The sequence below is a fragment of the Protomyctophum bolini genome, assembly GCF_963924005.1.
Source record: "Protomyctophum bolini genome assembly, chromosome: 13".
NCBI classification, from domain to species: domain Eukaryota; kingdom Metazoa; phylum Chordata; class Actinopteri; order Myctophiformes; family Myctophidae; genus Protomyctophum; species Protomyctophum bolini.
In genome coordinates this window covers 7,570,463-7,595,221 of record NC_137874.1, presented here as the reverse complement: position 1 = coordinate 7,595,221, position 24,759 = coordinate 7,570,463, and the positions used below count along the sequence as shown (strand labels likewise).

At 41.3% G+C, this 24,759-nt stretch overlaps 2 protein-coding genes across 2 annotated transcripts in view; one reads left to right on the top strand and one right to left on the bottom strand.

Moving 5' to 3' along the window:
• LOC308327279 (uncharacterized protein) overlaps positions 1-2,197 on the top strand; it is a 551,554-nt gene extending 549,357 nt beyond the window's left edge. The window contains exon 14 of the transcript XR_013965180.1: positions 2,152-2,197. The gene's annotated coding sequence lies outside the window, so the exon portion shown is untranslated. The remainder of the gene's footprint in view (positions 1-2,151) is intronic.
• ufm1 (ubiquitin-fold modifier 1) lies at positions 1,743-24,025 on the bottom strand. Its single transcript, XM_080780579.1, has 6 exons — positions 23,969-24,025; positions 23,807-23,863; positions 17,627-17,684; positions 12,838-12,877; positions 10,504-10,536; positions 1,743-3,573 (listed from the first exon to the last, which is right to left on the bottom strand). Coding segments are annotated over exons 1-6 (258 nt in total). The 5' UTR covers positions 23,971-24,025; the 3' UTR covers positions 1,743-3,505.
• Between the last annotated feature and the right edge of the window lie 734 nt (positions 24,026-24,759).

Sequence of the window (24,759 nt, the reverse complement as noted above, 5' to 3'; positions counted from 1 at the left end):
CGGACCCCACTTTGGGAACCACTGGCCTACAAGCCAGTTGGTATGAGATGCTATTTTTGTGGCAATAAACCAGTTGAAAATATAATTAAATTCTAAATACTGTCTCTGCTATAATTTCTGAATGTGTAAATGGCTACAAAACCCTTTGTTTTATGTAGGCCTGCTTTTTGATTGAAGTAAAAAAAAAATATATATATATATATATATATATATATATATATATATATATATATATATGTATATATACTGTATATATTTATGAGAAGTTTTTTCATAACGTCATCATGACTCCACACATTCCATTCAATTGAGCCCTTTTGTTGTCTCTCACAGCTGAGGACCTCAGGTCCAGCTGATGTTGATCACCCAATCAGTCCACGGACTGACGGGAGGTTAGAGGAAGTAGAAGAAGCCAAGGAGATATTTCTTTAAACAATCATAACTCTGGACAGGAATGGACTAGGAACTTACTTTTTTTTTGACATGCTCAGATCTTTATGCTCTACAAGTTTAAATCATCTCGCGGGACGGAACCGGCCCGCGACACTTTCGGTCGCGATCGTTTTGGTCGCACTACAGTAATTATATGCAGTAGCACTGGTGCGCCCAGTTATATTTTGAGATCGCACAGATTAAAATTCAGGCGCATTTGCGACCAAAATGGTCGCTATTTCGAGCCCTGACACATATTCAAACGTTGTGCTTTTGTGGTACATTTGTGGCCCTACTTGATCACACTAGGTATTAAAAGTAGGCCTATTATCAGATCTGCAAGTTAAAAACACAGAGTGAAACGACACGTTTTGAGCTTGTAGATCTGCTACTTTTGCAGTTTTGGACATATTCAAAGATTTGCACAAAGTTTCACACAATAAATGAAATACAATACAAAAATAGCAGATCTACAAGCTGAGCTAGTATTATAGTATATTCGTTTTGTTTTTATCCTAACACACACACACACACACACACACACACACACACACGCACACGTGTAGCTAAAATGACACAAATGCTTTCCCGGATTGAATGGTTTAAGCAGCAGCTCACTTATTATTTGTCAAACTCAGTATTTAAATAATGCTTCTGTGAAAAAAACCAATAAACAAAGTAAAAAAAAAAAAAAAAAGCAGCAGCTCACAAACGAATGGCCCAGACCTGTTCAGATGTTTATTTATGTCAAGAGGAAGTGGGGATGTTTTTCCAGCAAAGCACTTTCAGCCTATTCCATCATACCTAATAGCCTTCTCTGTCTCAGGGAAAATATCTAAGATTAAGAGGCACTTTTGTAACTAAATCAACCGGCATACAGGTGACAGAAAGGTCGGGGAGAACGAACGAAGCACCCTGTATGTCGCACGGCGATACAACACTCTCTTCATGTGCTACTTCTCCAGACAATGGACGTTAATAAACGATACCTTATTACCTCAAAACTGATGAGTGGGTCACTGTCTCAAGTGCTACCGTCTGCTGTACAGTAATATATATATGGTTGCTGTCGGGTGGAAAACATTTATATCCATATTCATGTGGTTTTTCGGACATCAACGCCCTACTTAATCACACTACAGTGTCACACTGACTAAAGCATCAAGTTGCACTCAAAACCAGGAATGGAGCTTCTTAATCTTTATCTCGATAATGACCACCTTATTGATCCAGGCTTTTATCAAGCCCACTATTGAGCTTTTTTTGTGGAAAGACAAATTCTGAACAGAACAGAGTAGTTCACCCAAAAACTATCAATTACACCCCATGAAGGCTTGATTTTGCCTTGCATTGTGATATTTGGCAAACTTTGGTATTTTAAATAAATCTTAAGTCTATAAATTGTCACTTTAGAAATGTGCAGATACACCGTTTACACTCATCCTGTATGTTGCTTTGTTTGCTGTTGAGTGAGAAAACAATGTTGCACATTAGGCTAATCATCTGGGGACCCCAAAGAATTTGGACCGCCACATTGACACCAATTATCCCACGGAAAAGATATGCCAGGGAGCCGCATGAGAGAAGATTTTTACGGCTGTAGCAGTGATTTTCAACCTGTTAAATGTCAAGGACCCCCCATTAAATGGCATTTCTATCTCCGAGACCCCGGTTGTAAAATCAACGTTAATTTAACTCCGATAGTTTCAGACCCATAAGGGTCCATTTGGTTCCAAACTATCATTTAGCTGGGGACCCCCTGGAACTCCCTCAAGGACCCCACTTTGGGAACCAATGGTTTTAGATGAGTGTTTCGACCTCTAGACAGTCAGAGCACAGCAGACCAAAAAAAATGTCTGGTGAAATATTAATGTGAAACATTGGCTGTGCCGACCTTATCGGGACAAATTTGGGGCCACCAAAAAAAAGCATGAACAATTTCAGGACAACCGTCTAGACAACCCGTTATTAGCATTTATGTAGTAGGACGTCTATCAGGTGGGGGATTTTATACTGATGTAATGTCTTGAAATAGAAATGCAAGGCGGACAAGAAAAAACCTAATTCGATTACGACCCAGTAGAGGGCAGCAAAGCTCCACGACAAGTGGTTCATCTGGAACAGATACAGATGGTCCACATTCAGTTCAATGTGCAGCAGCAGCAGGTCATGTTTAATCAATGTCTGGTCAGGAAGAGTTTGTCTTGACAGCAGATGGGAGACCATTAAAGGCTTTGGTGTACGTTTGTTGCGCACAGTGTTGTGCACCGACAATAATGATGGGGGGGTCGCGAGACATGGCCGAAAACGTTGAGAACCCCCTGATCTAGACTAGAGTACACAACCCGTTGTGAGCTTGTAGATCGGCTATTCTTTGGTGGGCGACACAGCCATTAAACTGAAGTATGAATCTGTCTTAAGACATTTTAATGAGGTCATTGCAAACAACGGGAAAAAAAGCAAGATGCGTGTAAACATCGGAAAGGTTCGTTTGTCAGACATGACATTTAATTAGATATGTTTTTGTCACAACTGAAAATGTACAAAAGTTTTAGCCAGTTATAGCTGTTCCCCTTTTTCTTTCTTTCTTTTTAATTAGTCTTTCTCATGGAGCAGGCGCAGCCACTGTGTGTGTGTGTGTGTGTGTGTGTGTGTGCGAGCGCGCGCGAGAGCGATATGCCATAGATGTCTAATGATGCCAGGATGCAATAAAGTTTACAGAAATAGCTGGACTAGACTTGACGCACGATGTGTGTGTGTGTGTGTGAGAGAGAGAGAGATAAGTATAACCTTTACAAAATGCAAAGTAAAATACTGAGTTTCAATTTAACTCAGTGTACACAAACCAAAAATGGTTCCATTTCCTCACTTCGCCGAGTTAAATGAACAGTCTGCATTTTACAGTGTATACGTTATACGTCTACGTGCATCAGTATTCAGTCATCGTCATTTGAGGGGCCAGTAAAAAATAAATATAAATGCAAACGGTCTGATGAGGTGTTTTCCTCCTCCCCGGGACTGGGAGGGGAAGGCTGAGTCACTGTGGAACGGAAGAGGAAGAGGAGCGTGGTCTTCATCGGCCTCCCACTCGGTCTCTGGGGATGATGCGGAGCTCCGAGCCGTGCTTTAGAAACACGTTCCCTGGAAGCACAACACACACCAGCGTTTATTTAGTACCGCTGTACAACTACTAATTAAGTTAAGTTCATTAAGTACAGCTGTACAACTACAGCATGGTGCTGTACAAACACCTAACCCTAGAAACACACCAGCGTTAATTAAGTACAGCTGTACAACTACAGCATGGTGCTTTACAAACACCTACCCTAGAAACACACCAGCGTTAATTAAGTACAGCTGTACAACTACAGCATGGTGCTTTACAAACACCTACCCTAGTAGAAACACACCAGCGTTAATTAAGTACAGCTGTACAACTACAGCATGGTGCTTTACAAACACCTACCCTAGAAACACACCAGCGTTAATTAAGTACAGCTGTACAACTACAGCATGGTGCTTTACAAACACCTAACCCTAGAAACACACCAGCGTTAATTAAGTACAGCTGTACAACTACAGCATGGTGCTTTACAAAACACCTACCCTAGAAACACACCACCGTTAATTAAGTACAGCTGTACAACTACAGCATGGTGCTTTACAAAACACCTACCCTAGAAACACACCAGCGTTAATTAAGTACAGCTGTACAACTACAGCATGGTGCTTTACAAACACCTACCCTAGAAACACACCAGCGTTAATTAAGTACAGCTGTACAACTACAGCATGGTGCTTTACAAACACCTACCCTAGAAACACACCAGCGTTAATTAAGTACAGCTGTACAACTACAGCATGGTGCTTTACAAACACCTACCCTAGAAACACACCAGCGTTAATTAAGTACAGCTGTACAACTACAGCATGGTGCTTTACAAACACCTACCCGAAACACACCAGCGTTAATTAAGTACCGCTGTACAACTACTAATTAAGTTAAGTTAATTAAGTGCAGCTGTACAACTACAGCATGGTGCTGTACAAACACCTAACCCTAGAAACACACCAGCGTTAATTAAGTACAGCTGTACAACTACAGCATGGTGCTTTACAAACACCTACCCTAGAAACACACCAGCGTTAATTAAGTGCAGCTGTACAACTACAGCATGGTGCTTTACAAACACCTACCCTAGAAACACACCAGCGTTAATTAAGTGCAGCTGTACAACTACAGCATGGTGCTTTACAAACACCTACCCTAGAAACACACCAGCGTTAATTAAGTGCAGCTGTACAACTACAGCATGGTGCTTTACAAACACCTACCCTAGAAACACACCAGCGTTAATTAAGTGCAGCTGTACAACTACAGCATGGTGCTGTACAAACACCTACCCTAGAAAGTAGAAACACACCAGCGTTAATTAAGTACAGCTGTACAACTACAGCATTGTGCTTTACAAACACCTACCCTAGAAACACACCAGCGTTAATTAAGTGCAGCTGTACAACTACAGCATGGTGCTTTACAAACACCTACCCTAGAAACACACCAGCGTTAATTAAGTACAGCTGTACAACTACAGCATGGTGCTTTACAAACACCTACCCTAGAAACACACCAGCGTTAATTAAGTACAGCTGTACAACTACAGCATTGTGCTTTACAAACACCTACCCTAGAAACACACCAGCGTTAATTAAGTACAGCTGTACAACTACAGCATGGTGCTTTACAAACACCTACCCTAGAAACACACCAGCGTTAATTAAGTACAGCTGTACAACTACAGCATGGTGCTTTACAAACACCTACCCGAAACACACCAGCGTTAATTAAGTACCGCTGTACAACTACTAATTCAGTTAAGTTAATTAAGTGCAGCTGTACAACTACAGCATGGTGCTGTACAAACACCTAACCCTAGAAACACACCAGCGTTAATTAAGTACAGCTGTACAACTACAGCATGGTGCTTTACAAACACCTACCCTAGAAACACACCAGCGTTAATTAAGTGCAGCTGTACAACTACAGCATGGTGCTTTACAAACACCTACCCTAGAAACACACCAGCGTTAATTAAGTGCAGCTGTACAACTACAGCATGGTGCTTTACAAACACCTACCCTAGAAACACACCAGCGTTAATTAAGTGCAGCTGTACAACTACAGCATGGTGCTTTACAAACACCTACCCTAGAAACACACCAGCGTTAATTAAGTGCAGCTGTACAACTACAGCATAGTGCTGTACAAACACCTACCCTAGAAAGTAGAAACACACCAGCGTTAATTAAGTACAGCTGTACAACTACAGCATTGTGCTTTACAAACACCTACCCTAGAAACACACCAGCGTTAATTAAGTACAGCTGTACAACTACAGCATGGTGCTTTACAAACACCTACCCTAGAAACACACCAGCGTTAATTAAGTACAGCTGTACAACTACAGCATGGTGCTTTACAAACACCTACCCTAGAAACACACCAGCGTTAATTAAGTACAGCTGTACAACTACAGCATGGTGCTTTACAAACACCTACCCTAGAAACACACCAGCGTTAATTAAGTACAGCTGTACAACTACAGCATGGTGCTGTACAAACACCTACCCTAGAAACACACCAGCGTTAATTAAGTACAGCTGTACAACTACAGCATGCTGCTGTACAAACACCTACCCTAGAAACACACCAGCGTTAATTAAGTACAGCTGTACAACTACAGCATGGTGCTTTACAAAACACCTACCCTAGTAGAAACACACCACCGTTAAGAACAGCTGTACAACAAGTAAGACGCGCGGACGCGGGAAGCGAACGCAGCTCGTGAATTGCAATGACAACAATTCGAATGAATTACGTACTTTTTAAGGTTCTCCTTTCTTTTTTTTTAAGTTAATGTTTAAGTTAATTTTTTTTAAGTTATTTTTTTATTGTGTATGTGTTCGTGCGTGTTATTTTTGTTTTCTTTAAGTAAAAGAAAATAAAAAGAATTATGTTAAGTATTTTCTTTAAATGTTTTTTTAAGTTAAGTTTTTGTGTGTGTTTTTTGTGTATGGTGGCGGGCGCCGGGCGGGTGGCGTTACAGCGTGACACACACACACACACAGACAGACAGGTTCTGCTAGGTCTCATAGTTAGTGCTCACTGCGTTCGCAACTACAGTCACTCACAACCGATGCCTCCGGCGAATATGCCAGATCTTTTGGCCAAATAAAATCTCCAATAATGAACTCCATAATATTATAAACAAACAGGGGAGCCAGAGCATCACCGAGGAGATTACACATCGACGCCTGAGATGTGGCAAAAAGGCACCAGGCAAAATAAAATAAACCCGGGAGGCCCCAAAACCACCTGGCGCAGAACTGTGACACTACAGCATGTGCTTTGGAAAAAAACTTTCCCCGGAAGCAGCAAAGACACACACGACACAAACACAACTTTCGATATTCTTCAACGACAAAAGTAGCTTTTAGCTTTCAGATGCAAAAGCTTGCACAAAGCGACATTGTGTGAGGTTGTGCCATCTGCTATTTTTGAATATCCAACATTATAAATGGATAAAGTGGTTGAAATGATTGTGACGCTATTATTAAACCATTTTTCGGGTCAAAACATTGGTAGTCAGTCGGTGGTCTATACAGGACTCTGAATGCTATTCACTATGTCAGAAATGGAAGGTTGTTGTTGCATTGATCAAATGCAAATTTCTCACGGTATAATTGGTGATGATTAATAATCACCATTCAAACTATATCCAAAATATGCCGTGTTTCTCTGTATATTGTTGTGGGGAATGGGAAGATAAATGACAGAAGGCTATTCATACTGTACATTTAACATACCGGCATGTATGCAAATACAAATCCAGTGTGGTGGGATGGTGTTATTGATAGATATTTCAGGGAAAAATTGGATATTGGGGGGGTTGTTTTTTGTGCATTTCTTCATGTCCAACAGCGGTCGGTCTAACCCACCCTCTAGTGGCTACGGATTTTGTCCTATAGGAGGCTGACATGTTGCAGGAAGTGTCAAGTGTGCGAGTGTGCTGGTACAGTAGGTAATATGTTCCAATAATACCAGTAGGTAATAATACCAATTGCCTAAAAAGGGACGTTGCAATGGGAGTGGCCTGTGGCAAAAACATGCATAACCTGAACAGTAGAGTCACAGATTTGCACAATATCGATTATCTTGTTGGTTTATGAGCCAAAGAACAGCTCAGTTCAACTGTTCATGTCAATTGCTTAAAAAAGGGGCGTGGCAGTGGGTGTGGGGAAGCAGTCGCAGAGCTCAAAATATCAAAACAATCACCAATTGTATATGATATAAAAGCACCAAATATATTGGAAACAACTGGATACTGGGGCCATTGCAGATTGTTTTTTCTGTTGACCATGGCAGCCAGGTGCCATGCTATACCAGTCCAACGGCCTATTGTCCCAACGTTATACACATTATAACAAACCCTATCGCCGTTCTAATTTAACATTACATGAGCAGACATCTTTTCTTAAATGCTTGCTGCACACTTGCGGTCCGGTCATCATGGAGCACATCATTTTTTCCCCCCCAATTTTTTTTATAAATAAATGTGTAATTGAAACCCCCCCCCCCCCCCCCCCCCCCCCCAAAAAACACGTATTAGCCCATTTTGGGCGGGAACCCCTTTTGGTGTTTTAAACATGTTATAATTTAGCTATTGAAAAAGCAGATAGCAGATCTACAAACTCATAGCGCGCCACCGAGTGGCGCGCTACGAGCTTGTAGGTCTGCTATTTTTTTTTAAATCGTGAAAATATTTATTTCAGAGAACTGGAGGATTTAGAGGATTCTTTTTTAATTTCGAGGTCAGGCCAAAATGGGTTAGAAGGACAATATCAGTCACCAGAACCAAGAACGGGTGTTTTCCATGAATACATCATGGCTTACAATGATACAAAATATCTAAATACTGTATCAAGTAATTAGATATTATTATTATCCACGACTCGAGGGAAATTTGTCAATGCACACATTCAGGACCATACATAAATATACAAATACGATAAAACGTAACTTATAAACAAGTGACTACATTCACACACACCCACGCACACGCACACACACACACACACACACACACACACAGTCACACACACAAAGCGTCCATTGTGAACCCTTTAGATGAGCTGTTTTTTGAACGTTTTGCCCATAATGACGTCAGGGGATAATGTGACTAAACTAGATGTGATGGGGAGTCGGGGGGAACAGACACATTTCACAGTGTTCCAGTGATGAAAGGAGGGCCAAAAGAAAAGAGGTAAAAACACTGAGATCCATTTCCACACCATGGCCAAAGTTTAGCCCATTAGCGTGACCGATAACACTTCCAGCAGGGCGACACCCGGAAGAAATATAGGCAATTAAAAAAGAAAAGGGTGTCTGGTCTGAATGTCTGTTATTCAACGAACTGAAGGAAGTACATAAATATTCCATGCGCTCTGTGAGCCAGAGTGAGTGAGCCAGAGTGAGTGAGTGAGTGAGTGAGTGAGTGAGTGAGTGAGTGAGTGAGTGAATGAGTGAGTGAGTGAGTGAGTGAGTGAGTGAGTGAGTGAGTGAATGAGTGAGTGAATGAGTGAGTGAGTGAGTGAGTGAGTGAGTGAATGAGTGAGTGAGTGAGTGAATGAGTGAGTGAGTGAGTGAGTGAGTGAGTGAGTGAGTGAGTGAGTGAGTGAATGAGTGAGTGAGTGAGTGAGTGAGTGAGTGAATGAGTGAGTGAGTGAGTGAGTGAGTGAGTGAGTGAATGAGTGAGTGAGTGAGTGAGTGAGTGAGTGAGTGCCCACCCACCACCGTGGACTATATAGTTTCTGTCGGGGTGGAAACCTCATATGTCCAAAACTGTTACTTCTAAATCATCCAAATTCAAAAAAAGTAGCAGCTCAAAACGCGTCACTTCGCGCAGCGTTTTGAGCGTGTAGATCCGTCGGAAACTAAAGCCTTGCACGCTAAATTTACACTGCGGATGTTTTTTTCTTTTTCTTTCTTTACTATAGTGTGCATGCCCTCTGCAAAAGTCAAATACAGAAGCTGAGAAGCAGCAAACTGTATGTGAGATTAAAACAGAATGAATGGCTTTGATCAAAAGTTAAGAGGGTTCTGATTAGGGAACACTGGGACTCTAAAAGTCCACCAGGGCTAATTTGCACTGCAGTGTGCACCTACAGTACGTCAGGACTGATTAGAACAGCTTGGACTCCCAGGGTTCTTTGATATTCTAAAGCTAGACCCGGGGACAACACCTCCTTTGCAGCCAGGGTCTGTAAACTTTTTAACCCAGTTTGGACTGAGGTCGACCAAAAAATAGTTTTCTGAAAAACCTGCATGTTTCTAATGTCAGTGGTGCTCGACCTTTTTCATGTCAAGGACCCCCAGAATTATTTCTATTGGGCCACGGACCCCCCCCATCTTGAAATATGTTGTTCCGGGGACCCCCCCCCCCCCACCAGAAGCAAATATTTTAGTTAAAAATGTTGTAGGTGAGCTTGTAGGTCTGCTATTTTTCAATAGCTAAAGTATAACGCAACGCTTAAAACACCAAAAAGGGGGGTTCCCGCCCAAAATGGCTTAATTCAATTAAATGTAATAAATAGCGCTCCTTTGGGCTTTGCATCAATATTCATGAGTCAAACAAATGCATTTTTTTTATCAGAAGTAGTATCACAGAAACATGCAGCCCCCGGGAAAATAATATATTGGTTTTGTATTTTTTTTTTATCGCAAAACAACATCAACAGTATTAACTACCAGGAAACATGCTTTGTTTAATGATTTGGAACCAAAAGAAAAGCTCTGCTGACAAAAATCCCAGTACAGATTCGATGTTATTCATTCATGTTATACCGTCCCCTGCTCTAAGCAAAACAGGTATCTGGAAAAACTATTTATGAACGCGTTAATTTACGGGGGGGGGGGGGGGGACACACACGAAAACTTAATATATGGATATAAGACGATATCGGGGGTGGGGAAGTGAACGACAGAAGTATAATATTATGTCCAAAACTCACCTGCCGTCTGCGCGGGGTTGATTCCTATTCCGTCTGCGTGACGCGACCATGAAAGAGAGGAGAGAGAGTGTGTGAGCGAGAGAGGGATGCATTGTTGTACAAAAGGACCAAAGGAATATTCACCTGCAACATATTGACAACAACACTGCATGTTACTTCTGTACAGAGCTCACAGTGTCAACAGTGTACATTTTCAGCCCTGTTGAGAACTCTAGTTTCTTTTTTTTCCGAGTGGCGCGCTACGAGCTTTTTTTAATCGAAGAACGACTGACATAGAAACATACAAAAACATTTTTAGAATCTGATCTCAGGTCAGAATGGGTTAAATAATCGGCAGATGAATCGATTATGAAAATAATCGTTAGTTGCATCGTTAGTTGCACCCCACACACACACACATGCGCACGCTTCCTGAGCGTGCGTCAGGGCCTCTGCCAGCGCGGCACAGCGTAAAACTGGAGCTGGTTTTGACCACCGTGCGGACGGTATTCCAGGACGGTATTCCAGGACGGTATTCCAGTGCCCAGCAGGGAGTCCTTGTATAAGGGCTTCTCCACTGAGCACTGGAATACAAAGACAAAACGCTATGATTTAGAACGTGTGTGGAGAATATATACGTGTGTGTGTGTGTCCCTGACTCCCCGTTATGTTGTGACTGTTCTGTGTGTTTCTTAGAGGATCATTTAAAATAGTTCACGTCGAGAGACGTGAGCTTGTGGATCGGCTATTTGAACCATTTTAAAAGTTTTTTTTTAAAGGTTTTATAAAATAGTAAAAAATGGCAAATAAGTTTATGGATATGTGTTGTTAAGGGGTGGCACAATATATAGCCCATAGTATAATAATAGTTGGGCAAAAATAACGAAATAGTTCAAAATAAAGTGAAGACACAACAGAAAATAAAGGAAGCATTGGGCCTATATATATATATACAGTACAAAGACCTACAGAGCCTAGTAGGTACTGTAAAGAGACAACCCAGCAAGCCAAATGACGTCATGGTGACGTTATGACGACGTTCAGGACTATAGGCCAGATCACAGATCTGATCTTTACGTCATTTCCAGGACGTCTTCATCAGTTTTTAAATAGCCCATTCTGACCTGAGATCAGATTAAAAAAAATGTCTTCTACATCCTGACAGTTTTCTGAAAACGCTATATGTTTCCATGTCAGTCGTTCTTCGATTTTTCAAAAGTAGCAGACCTACAAGCTTGTAGCGCGCCACCCGGTGGCGCGCTATGAGCTTCATAGCAATGCATAGCATTTAGCATTCATCTGGAGACAGGCCTACAGAAAGACACCCTGGTCTACCTGGCATTCATGTGGAGACAGGCCTGAAAGGAGTTAAAAGGATGCTTTCATTGCTTTACAAATAATTTAATTTCACGTAAGCAGAGTACGATCGAAACAATGAAGTTTATCTTCATTTTGTTTAACTGTGCCCGCTGTCAGAATCTTTGAACATCTAATGATGGCTGGCTGACTGACTGACTGCTAGAGTATATTTTACAATCTATGTATCGGTCACCTCGTCCACTAGTTCTGGATGCTGTCACTATATGATGAATATACTGTACCCGTGTTGATATAAACGTATCCCAAGCTTTATTCACACAGGACTAGTATGATTAGATTATATTTTAGAGATCGCAGGAATAATATATCGTTGAGGCCGGGCAGAAACCTCTTTTGTCCATAGTTTTTTTCTTTTCGTAAAGTTCATACATCATACTAACTACGCCATCACACAAAGGCATCACAAGTAGCAGATCTGCAGGCTCTCCAGCTGGTAGATCTGGTACTTTTGAATTTGAAAAAAGTAAAGGTTTTGGACATATTATGTAGTTTCCACCTGACAGAGATGGTATGGTACACAGTGGGTCATTTGCCGCGTTTTTCCTTTACAAATGACAAATCACACGCGCGCCGCGCAGACACACATAACCAGCTCTGTCTCAATGCTTCATATTCACAGTAAATAAATGAATATACGGTAATATATATAGACATTTAAAAATGTTAAAAAAATATTTGGACTGTATACGTTTTCTCTCTGCTTCGTGTGCACTTCTACTGTCCTGTGAATACATAGTCCATGTTCAATGTTCAATCTATGTACATGATTGATTTGAAACTATTGGGTCATTTTCTTAGCGGTTATTCTATTGATTACTTTTTCGATTAAACTATCAAGGTTGCAATGTGTGGTTATTCTTTCCACCACCATACTGTACGTTTTTGTTTATTTTGATGTAAAAAAAAGAACCAACACAAGCTTTAACATTGAACACAGCATAATAATACATGTTTTCTTTTGGTCTGTCAACTCACCATTTGTTATGATGGCACTGGTCGCTGCTGGCACTTTGAACTGCAACAAGTCAAAAGAAGAGAACAAATGGTCACAAATAAAAAATAAATGCAGTTCTTCACAAGACTAATTGCTTATATTGGGAGAAGTGGACCTATCAAGTACACTGAGCAACAGCATAGGTTGCTACTGGGTCAGAGCTCGCAAAACCGTTGTGAGCTTGTAGATCTGCTATTTTCTCACGGATGCTAGGGTTCAAGTGGTTAAGCCAGGGATGCAATTCCAGGGGTGACTCAGATTGCTTTGATAATATTCGGAATGTATCAATGTCACCACTTATACCCTTTATACCACAGACTCAAGTTAAACTGTACTTAGTGCGTTCTTTTCCAGCCTACAGTACTACCAACGACAAGTAGTCTCTCCACCAAAAATAGCAGATCTACAGAGCTTGTAGATCGGCTATCTTTGGTGAATGTGTTCCCTCCAGAATAGGAATGCTGGGGGTTTAGACGCCAAGCATAAAAGTCATGGGTGGAAATGAAAACAAATATCCTCTCCAGTTTCTCCTCGCGAAATACTGCATCTTTGGGAAGACGATTCACATTCAGTTTCACATATTCACTTACCGTTAATGACAAAAGTTGCTATAAAGCAACACTGTAATTCAGGGGTGGTGTGGACGAAAAGGGTTATGTGCATTTTTGACCTGAGCCAAAAATGTTTGAGAACCACTGGGCTAAGTTACATGGAATGATTAACCACGTGAAAAACAGAGGGCTACCTGGCAGGCCTGTGACAGTAACTATACATAACTACACACACACACACACACACACACACACACACGTGGGGACAGGGGAGGAGCACAGGGAGCACACACAGATTCCTGTGTGCTTTCAAAATGTGTTTTTCAGAGAATAAAGTTGGCAATGCTTAGCAGAGTGTCACTAAAGACGCAAACTCACTCTCACAAAGTTAAACCTGTATAGTTCTACACAATACGTTGTACAAAAGGTTCTTTAAAGCAAACTTCCCTCTTCTACATTTTATTCATTTGTGAACCTTATAGAACTCATTCCTGTGTGACAGAGTGGGCTGGGCCTTTCTTGGCCCGACAGGCGAAATAAACATTGGCTCACACTACAGGTCTGTAACATATATAAGACAAGCTCCAGTCATTGGCTCACACTACAGGTCTGTAACATATATAAGACAAGCTCCAGTCACTGGCTCACACTACAGGTCTGTGACATATATAAGACAAGCTCCAGTCACTGGCTCACACTACAGGTCTGTAACATATATAAGACAAGCTCCAGTCACTGGCTCACACTACAGGTCTGTGACATATATAAGACAAGCTCCAGTCACTGGCTCACACTACAGGTCTGTAACATATATAAGACAAGCTCCAGTCATTGGCTCACACTAAAGGTCTGTGACATATATAGGACAAGCTCCAGTCACTGGCTCACACTAAAGGTCTGTGACATATATAAGACAAGCTCCAGTCACTGGCTCACACTAAAGGTCTGTGACATATAAGACAAGCTCCAGTCATTGGCTCACACTAAAGGTCTGTGACATATATAAGACAAGCTCCAGTCACTGGCTCACACTAAAGGTCTGTAACATATATAAGACAAGCTCCAGTCATTGGCTCACACTACAGGTCTGTAACATATATAGGACAAGCTCCAGTCACTGGCTCACACTACAGGTCTGTAACATATATAGGACAAGCTCCAGTCATTGGCTCACACTAAAGGTCTGTGACATATATAAGACAAGCTCCAGTCATTGGCTCACACTACAGGTCTGTGACATATATAAGACAAGCTCCAGTCACTGGCTCACACTACAGGTCTGTAACATATATAGGACAAGCTCCAGTCACTGGCTCACACTAAAGGTCTGTGACATATATAAGACAAGCTCCAGTCACTGGCTCACACTAAAGGTCTGTGACATATAAGACAAGCTCCAGTCATTGGCTCACACTACAGGTCTGTAACATATATAGGACAAGCTCCAGTCACTGGCTCACACTACAGGTCTGTAACATATATAGGACAAGCTCCAGTCACTGGCTCACACTTACAGGTTCCAAATGTAAACACAGAACAGGGGAAAACAGCCTTTTTTTTCAGTGCCCCAAACACGTGGAATGACTTACACCTTAAATTAAAGATTATATCATAACAAAGTCAATCTGTCACCCACGGCGTCCCCCAAGGTTCAGTACTTGGTCCCCTCCTCTTCATCCTGTACGTACATGCTCCCCCTTGGTCAGATACTCCGCACTCATGGTCTCCGCTTCCACTGTTATGCCGACGACACTCAACTATATCTCCCCGCCAAAACCATCACCGCCATCACACACTCCACCCTGACCTCCTGCCTGACTGACATAAAAACATGGATGCAAACAAACTTTCTAAAACTCAACTGCAATAAATCTGAAATCCTCATCATTGGCCCCGACTCCCTCACCCGCTCCTCCCATGACTTCTCCCTCACCATTGATGGCTCCACTGTCACCCCCTCCACCCGAGTCCGCAACCTTGGTGTCATCCTTGACCCCACCCTCTCCTTCCAGCCCCATGTCAACCAGCCATAATGCATATGGACACGGGATTTTTGGCCGTTTTTACTTTAAAATCGTTAAGCGCTAGATACAAAAAAAAAAATAATGCTAACATAATGCTAATCAAGCAGTGATTAACGTGGATTAAACAAAGTTTGTCTTTACGGCTCTGGCACCGCGGACAAAGTAAGGACAAGCTCGTCTTAACGCCCCTGGCACTTACACCTTGTAGCTGTTGTGTGGAAATAATAATTTAAAAACTAGAAATGATCACATAGTGATATTGGTCAGGTGAAAGAAGCGCTGGTTTCTTTATTTAGTAACGAACCGCTCCTCTCAAACGGTCTCAATAATAACATTACATTACATGACATTGGGTGTCTCTAAAGATTTCTGTTACCTGCTTCCTGTTACCTGGTTCCTGGTCATGTGACCTGAGGAGCCAATACATGACTTGACAGCAGCGTGTGTGGCAGACAATCATCTTAACCCATTCTGATCGGGAACCCCTTTTGGTGTCAGCATCATGTTATGCTTTAGTTATTGAAAAATAGCAGATCTACAAGCTCATAGCGCGCCACCGAGTGGCGCGCTACGAGCTTGTAGGTCTGCTATTTTTGAAAAATCGAAGAACGACTGACATTTTTAGAATCTGATCTCAGGTCAGAATGGGTTAATCAGACCAGTGTGTGTCCAGTGGAAACCTCGTATGAATCTGATCTCAGGTCAGAATGGGTTAAAGCCCTAGTATACACGCATCAAGTTTCCTCAGAGATTTCCCTCTTTTGGCTCTGCATCTTTAGCAAAGTCAATTAATTACTCTAATGATTATGTCAAACAAGTTAGTCGATATAATGAGCACCTTAAGGCCTATTCAAAGTCTGGATTTTCGGTGGTGAGGTGACCACCACTCCGGTGGTGAGGTGACCACCGGAGCTGAAATAACGTTGAGCGGAGGTGAGTTAAAACAGAGAGAAGGGCTGGAGCGGTGGCGGTGGTTTGCTCTTCACCGCGGCTCGTGACGTCATGTTGTAGTTCGGTGGTCACCCCACCACCGAAAATCCACACTATGTATGAGCCTTGGCTTTAGGGGCAGCAATTGAACTCAAACAACCTGCCAAATGTGTGTGTGTACAAACTTGGTAGTGGCAACTAACTCTTAAACCCCTCTGGCAGCCAGGTCAGATTTAGATTAGAATTATTATTTCTTTGTCCAGTAAACATTAACGTTGGGGAGTACTAGTGATCCATTGTGTCTACATCCGATAGCTCTTCACACGGTGATTCTATTTTATGTATCGTGCCAAACAGCGTGACCAAAGCTTTAAGTATTGATCGAGCTTCAGCACAAGCATGGTATTGATCTGGGAGACGGGAGGTTGAACCTAGAGGGGTATCAGTTAAATTGGGTTCACCTGAGATGAAAGGATTTTCTCTAACTGGAGGCCCACAATCATAGAGTATTAAAAGGATAGAGACTAAACTAGCGCGAAGCTCCGCCCCCTCCGCTATTCATGTCAGTGGAAGTTGCTCAGTGGCGTTTTGAAGCACCCGGAAGGCTGCCGGAAGTACCGTCTTTTTGCTGATTCAGCATTTCACTTCCGCATTTGGACACCAAATGTTGGTGTCCAAATGCGGAAGTGCACCCAGAGTGCACCTGGGCTTTACATTGGGCGCTCGGTTGCACGGGGTTTCCTCGTCAAGAATCCACGGGTCCGCCTGCAGTCCTTCCTCTTACCACTAGGGACCAGCGCTTCAACATTGGCGTGCCTAGCTGGCCCCTTGCCCGCAATGCTGCACAGCTCCAGCCACGATGGAATTATACAGACTTTTGATGAATGTATATAAATAAATACAGTAATATTCAATAGTTTATAGTGTGCAGCCCTACCTCGATCACACACCTCTTCCTACACAGTCACACTTTCATGCGTGTTCATTTAAATTGTACACATGTAACCAAATGGACCCGTACCCGGTAGCGGGTCCATTTGGTTCCATTTTGTACACCTCCTTCCATAACTATATCTCCTTCCATTTTGTACACCTCCTTCCATAACTATACCTCCTTCCATTTTGTACACCTCCTTCCATAACTATACCTCCTTCCATTTTGTACACTCTCAAGAGTCAACACTAAACCTGAGGATGTTACAGCTAGTGTACATCTGCACAACGTTCCTGAATGTACAGTAAGAACGTAATAAAATATTCCGTACCTCCTCAGCCGCAAACTTCAGCACTGCAGTGAATGGCGTGCTGTCTGGGACACTGAGGCTGCAATACAAACAAACAATGCAAAACATGATGATTCCAGCATTTTATGTATGATATATTTTATAATATAACCAAAACTCTTACTTTCCTTCTGCTTGGATGATTTATTTGGTAATAAAAAGGAAAGAGTAAAATCAGCACATCCACAACATTTTGTAGAGACAATATCACAGAGGGCGAGTGGCGAGGAGCTGGTTTCAGAAAGGGGGCTGATGTTTTGGTTAGTTTGAACCAGTAGTGAAAGTCGGCCATTTCATTATGCTGAACTGGGACAAAGTCAATCTAAGCTCAAATCAAGCGCGGAATATCACATTTTTTGCAGATTATGAGCCATAATGCATATAGATACGGCTTGTATATCATAAAAACGAAGCCCTTGGGTTAACCCATTATGAACGGGAACCCCTTTTGGTGTTAGCATCATGTTATGCTTTAGCTATTGAAAAATAGCAGATCTACAAGCTCATAGCGCGCCACCAAGTGGCACACTACGAGCTTGTAGGTCTGCTATTTTAGAATCTGAAAGGAGTATTTTCCATTGTGGTCCTCTATGTGGCACGGTTTCAAAAACAGTGCCGCGCAGCGGGGACATATTTGTGGGTCACGGACACATTTTTAAGAGTCTCTCTATTTTTGGATTACTTTTATGATTATTATTATACTGATTAAATTGAATCCCATGACAAGTCAAATAAACGACCACTTATGGACGATCAATCTATTAATTCACGATGAAACCGTGTGTGTGTGTATGTCGTGTGTGTGTGTGTGTGTGTGTGTGTGTGTGTGTGTGTGTGTGTGTGTGTGTCTCATGGTGACCCAGGCATAACTTGGGCGCAGTCGAGTCACCGTAACGAGTGGAAATTCAATAGGACCAACAATTTCCGAGAAACGGAAAGAAAAATTCATCTGGGATTTATCCCTGCTGTGTGGCTCTGCTAACTAAACTACTAAAAGTCCTCTGAAAATTACTGTAATGATTATGTCAAACAGCCAGGTCAGTCAATTATCATAACGAGAGACCATAGGTGCAGCGAGCGATTATGAACACAAACAACCTGCCAAATCTGTGTACAAACTTGGCAGTGGCATCTGACTCTTAACCCATTCTAGGCAGGAACCCCTTTTAAGCATTATGTTATACTTTATAGCTACTGAAAAATAGCAGATCTACAGTACAAGCTCATAGCTCATAGCGCGGCACCCGCTACGAGCTTGTACGTAGGTCTGCTATTTTCGAGAAAAATCGGGAAAATGTGGCCCAAATCATTGAATATATATTATTTCAGAGCGAATGTTTTTAACTCAAATCTTTGCTTCTGCGGGGTCCCTGGCCTGACCAACATATTGTCTGATGGGGGTCGGTGGGCTAATTACATATAGTTTCTGGGGTCCTTGACGTGAAATATTGAGCACCACTGACATAGAAACATACCGTATATTACCAAATAGTAGCCCGGGCTGTTAATATGCAAAATCGATTCGGACCCCGGGCGTTATTTGCCATAGGCTGTTATATGGTAATAATACGTGTGCCCAGTAAACTTTTAAGCAGTATCGCTCCAATGCAATATGTCTTTTCCTATAACAGCTCTTCACATCTCGGTCGTATTTTATATTCTTTGTGCGTGACAGCGAGCTGCACTATTGAATCAACTGTGCGTCTACCGTCTACATTGTATTGATTTTGGGTGAGAAAGTTGTCAATTCACCCATCTCCGCTCGATCCTTTATAGATGGCAAGGTTTCACCTCTGTGGTGTGGTGGTGGCGCTTCTTATAATGTTGTTTATTTCAAAAAGGCAGAGCCTGCACACCAAAGCAGGTAAAATATGTAATTCCTTCATTACAAAAACGACAACATTTCGATCTGTTTTGTGGGCTGTGGCTCACAGTGGAGGGGTGATGGACAATGTGGGGTATATCATTATTAAGGAGGTCAGCAGGTGTGCATGTTCATATGACCTGAAGAAGATCCACAGCCGATCAAAACGATGTCATTTTTGCAAAAAGAAGAAAATGTTTTATCTTGCTTTGGTGTGCGGGCTCTACCCTTTTTTAACCCTCTAGCACCCAGAGTTGCTTTTTAGCAACAAATTTAATTTAATTAATTACTAAATTATTTTTTTTTTTTCACCTAAACGTCATCAGTGATGTTCATTGCAATGCCATTTCAATGCCATTGGTCATGATATTTGCATATAAACACCCCCCACAGAGGCTGAAATTCACACAAATAAAAAATGTCTGGACTCTGTGCGATTTTGAACATTTTTTAACCTAAGACTTTTGACCTTTACCCTAATAAAAGTAGGTAAAATAATTGTAATATATGTTTTTTTGTGATCATTAGAATGTCTAGAACATGTTTTATTCATTATTGTGAAAGATATCCCCCAAATGTAAATTATTCATTTATTATATTATTATATAATTATTATATAATTATTATAAAATGTTCATCAAACTTTATTTTTTTATTTTTTTTAACATATTTCTTAGTGTCAGTCCTAGTAGTACAAAGTAGTAGTAAGGTTGAAATCTATTTTTTGCAAGTAGAAATTAATGCGGGTGTTAGAGGGTTAAAGATGGAGTGCCACCATTTTTGTATTTTTCCAGTTTTTCATGTGTCTATGAGGTGACAGTACTTCATTAGACACCCTGGAGTTGTTTTTATGTGCAATGGTGTATTAACTTTGTATTTAGGGTTTCTTCCTGGAGGCTAAACCCTTGACAGACAAACGGGCCAAAGAAATGAACAGTAATATAACATACAATACAACTACAGCTGTGGGTGCGGCTTCAGTTCAGGTGGATCACCACCCACCAGGCAAACCAGGCATACTTAATGAACTGGTGGGCGTGTCCAAATAAAAGCATGATTTTAACAAATACTGTACACTTTTTGGAAAAAGTTATTTTTAACTGATGATCATGTTTTACAGTGGAAAACAATCGTGGCACTCCATCTTTAACTGAAGCCGAGCACCCACGGTCGACATGCGTATAATAGCCAAGTGTCCTTTGATGTTTATTTTGTTTGACATGGACATCCCCGTCACATTGGACGAACCAGATGCATGTTAAGAGGCCCATTCTAAAAACGCCTTCTAAAACCTGACCTACCTTTTCTGAAAACCTTCAAATTCTCATAAAAACAACAATAATAATAATAAATGTTGTATAGCAACAACTAATGAGACACAGAGGTATCTCCCGGATTGGAGATAGGTAGGTTTGTTGTGAATATCACGTTCCGGAAGATTCCGGATCTTCAAATTAAAAAAATTATATATTATAAATACCGTATTTTTAAAAAAGTACTGGTTTTGTGATGTTCTATATTGCCTGAATCAACTATTTTTGTTTGTTTATGGGCTAAGAGTGACTTTTACAATGTAAGTCAATTTCTATTTGATTTATTTAATTACTTTTCCAACTTTGGAGTTGCATCATGGCAAGATAACTGCAACCCAAACCTGTACCAAAGTGGTCTTTGCCCTTTGACGAGAGCTGATTTTCAACATCTGCCCACAGCAAAGGATAATCCTCTCAATACACACCTGGCCAGTTGCACCACCTCACACAAACTTAGCCTAGTTATAGCTTAAATGGCTTGAGTAAAAAGCCATTTAAGCTATAACTAGGCTAAGTTTGAATTTAGTGTGAGGTGGTGCAACTGGCTCCAGCTGGTTCCTCATTTATAAAGGTCTTACTTCACAACTTGAACACTACAGCATCCCTATTTTGGCATGTCATAATAGACGCTATAATTTGGTGAAAAATAGCAGATCCCACCCACGCACGCACGCACGCAAACGCAAACTGTTAATAAATATTTCAATCAATCAATCAGTCTCTGTGTTCATGCATGCGTATTGCGTAACGCCCGGGAATCGAACATGAGTGTCTCCTGCAGGAAAAGCCAACATTGCCACTATCCTAAAGGGGAATTCCCCCCCTTGGCTGGGGGAGACATTAGGCTTTTGGTCATCAGGCAGAGGCTCTGAGCCTCTACTGCTACAGATGCCCAAGTATACTCTCAAGTCTTTATTTTTATTTTTTTATCCCACGATTTTGTAACCCAGTTTTCTTTTCACCCAGTGCCAATTGTCTAATGTAATCCTGGGCGCTACACTTCCTCTGCCAACCTGGGGGGGGCAGCGGACTGACCTCATGCCTCCTTCTATGCATGAGGAGTCCAAGCTGCTTCTTTTCACCTGACAGAGGGGAATTTCCCCGGCCGGACGTAGCGAGTGGAAGGGACACGTTATTCCGACCAGTTCCTTTCCCCTCCATCAGGTGCCCCGGCTGGCCAGGGGGAGGTAGTTTTAGAGACCAGGATTACGGCATGTTTTTGTGAGGGTACCTATACCCTAGGCCTAGGGGACACGGGGAGAACATGCAAACTCCACACAGAAAGGCCCTTTCGCCAACCCCCGCCTCGGGTATGGGCAATGATGAGGAGGGAACACGCCACCAGGGCCCACAGCGTCCCCAGCGGGAATCGAACCCAGGACCTTCTAGCTGTGAGGCGACAGCACTACCAACTGTGCCACCGTGCCCCTAAGTCTTTCCAGAGGGAACTCACTCTCAGTGACATGATGTCAGGTATCCCAGCAGTCTCTTACAGACTAATTACATCCATCACGTCCACTGTGATCAAGAATCTGTTAATAAGCTAAACACTGGCAACGTGTTTCCTGGTTACAGACAATGAGCAGGCACACATAAAGAGGACTTTGTGCGCGCAGACAGCACACATTTAGGTTTCCTGAGACCTGAGGTGATAGGCACAGTTTGCTTTTCTTTTTTTTCTCCACACTTTGGATCAAATCGCTATACAAATGCTCTTATTTACTTAAATCTGAAAAACACATATGCCTTGTTTGGTACAAATAAGCATACCTACATGACGATACAATAATTTAGTAATTGTACCTTTTACAGATGGAAAGGCGATAATTAGCAAACCACATGCATATGCTCTCAAATATAAAATAATTTGAGATTCATGAATCCAATCATAAGACGGAATCATGCTTGAATTATGGCAGCAACCATGTGCAACTTGTTTTAGTCAGGAGTATCTTCTCTGAACCAGGTGTTATATGAAAATATATTAGGATAAGTGTAGGCATATAAATGAAAGAATATGTTTTTATGAATGAGGCCCCTGGACACGAGTCCAGCTGCTAAAATGTCAGATGAACATATTGTAGGCTAAACATGGACAGGAAAGTTTGATCGATAGACGATAACCTTAGCCATTGAGCCTGAACATATGTCATATGGTGCATTGCATTATGGTCTAGTTAGTACAACTAGCAGTACTATGGCTGAATGTTAAGACATCAATGATTGTGAACCCAGTGATTTTTTTTATAGCAAAAAGTCATTTTCAATTCAATACAAAATAAAAACCAGTTGCTGGGCAAACAATCAACAGAGGCCTGATGATTACAAGTTACAACTAAAGACAAGTGCAATATGAGCAATATAGTAGCCTGCATTACATTGAATGATACAACAACCAAAGTACCATGTGACTTTGTGACATATGTTCTGTTCAGTTATTGGACTAATGACTCCTGCAATTGAACCTTTGCAAACGTTTCATTGTTGATAGATTGATTGCATATTTACTCATTATACTATCTGCTGATAGACTGCTGTACAAGCATTATCTATATAATATATAGATAATATACCTGGCAAGTATTACTTGCTGTAAGGCGCCAGCTGGTACTGTGCATAATTGCATATCAGTCGTCATTCTCTTATGATTTGAAACGAGCTGCAAATAAATAATAATGCATACGCAATGCCAATAAATGTGTGTGTGTGCGTGGCACAATATGACAATATTGTATATTTTACGCAGTGCAGATCGATGGCTATTGTTATGGACACCGTTATCCTGTGATACATTATTGCCGTTGCCCCGCTGGAATTTCCATGTGAACTACATCCATGTACAATAAGTTAACAAAACACACAATTCCAGAGCTCTGCATTAGACTCATCAAGTAGCATATATAACGTTAGATTAATTTGTTTATGCACACATCATCATCATCATCATGTTAAATAAACGCTGATCTGTCATTACACATTACTCACACTTTGTATGGGAGCCGAGGGTCCGACGTTAACGTGATTTTAAACGTGACTTTAGACCTGGCGACGAGAAACAGAAAGGCGGTTAATGTCAGCTGACTGTTTACTCCACAACGGTACGTTTTATTTACAGTGACATGTCTACAAAACACGAATAAAACTCACATCTTTGCGGCTAGATGTTTTTTTTTTTTCCCTTTGCAGTGTGTTGTGTTGTGTGTATGCGGCGGACCCGGAAGACTGAAGGACCCCAATGAGGACCCCAATGTACACGTCATCTGTCAGATTTTTGGGGTTATAGTTTCTATTTATTTCTTCTAACTCTTCAATGATATTTTCCAAATATGTGGTGACCTTTTTTTTCTACTGAATATACGAAGGGATTTAACTGTACATTCATATGTCCAGGACGGCAGGACCATATCGCACGCTATCGCACTGCCCTACAGACAGGCATTATTTCTAGGCGCCTTTCAGTTACCGTAAAGGACGAGAGCGCACGAGAGCAAAGCGCATTGGGCATTGATATTATAGCAGATTTCACGTTTTATTTATTATCATTAATAATAATAATAATAATAATAATAATAATAATAATAATAATAATAATAATAATAATAATAATAATAATAATAATAATAATACTACACTATATTTGTAGGATATAGCACCTTTCATGGCTTAAAGTACTTTACAGAGCAATAAAGCAAAAAAAGAATAAGTATAAGCATAAAACATAAAACATGAAAATAATAACATACACGCAATGTAGGCCTATTGTAATGCCTAGCTCAACTCGAGGGAGAGGTTCCAAATGGGGCCATGACATGTTGTGAGCATATAGATGTGCTACTTTTGATGCAATTTATTTTGTATTTTATAGGCTATTATGATTTGCCTCTGAGAAATGAGTAGGCCCACACACTTATTGTACATTTTCAAATAACTTAAAAGAT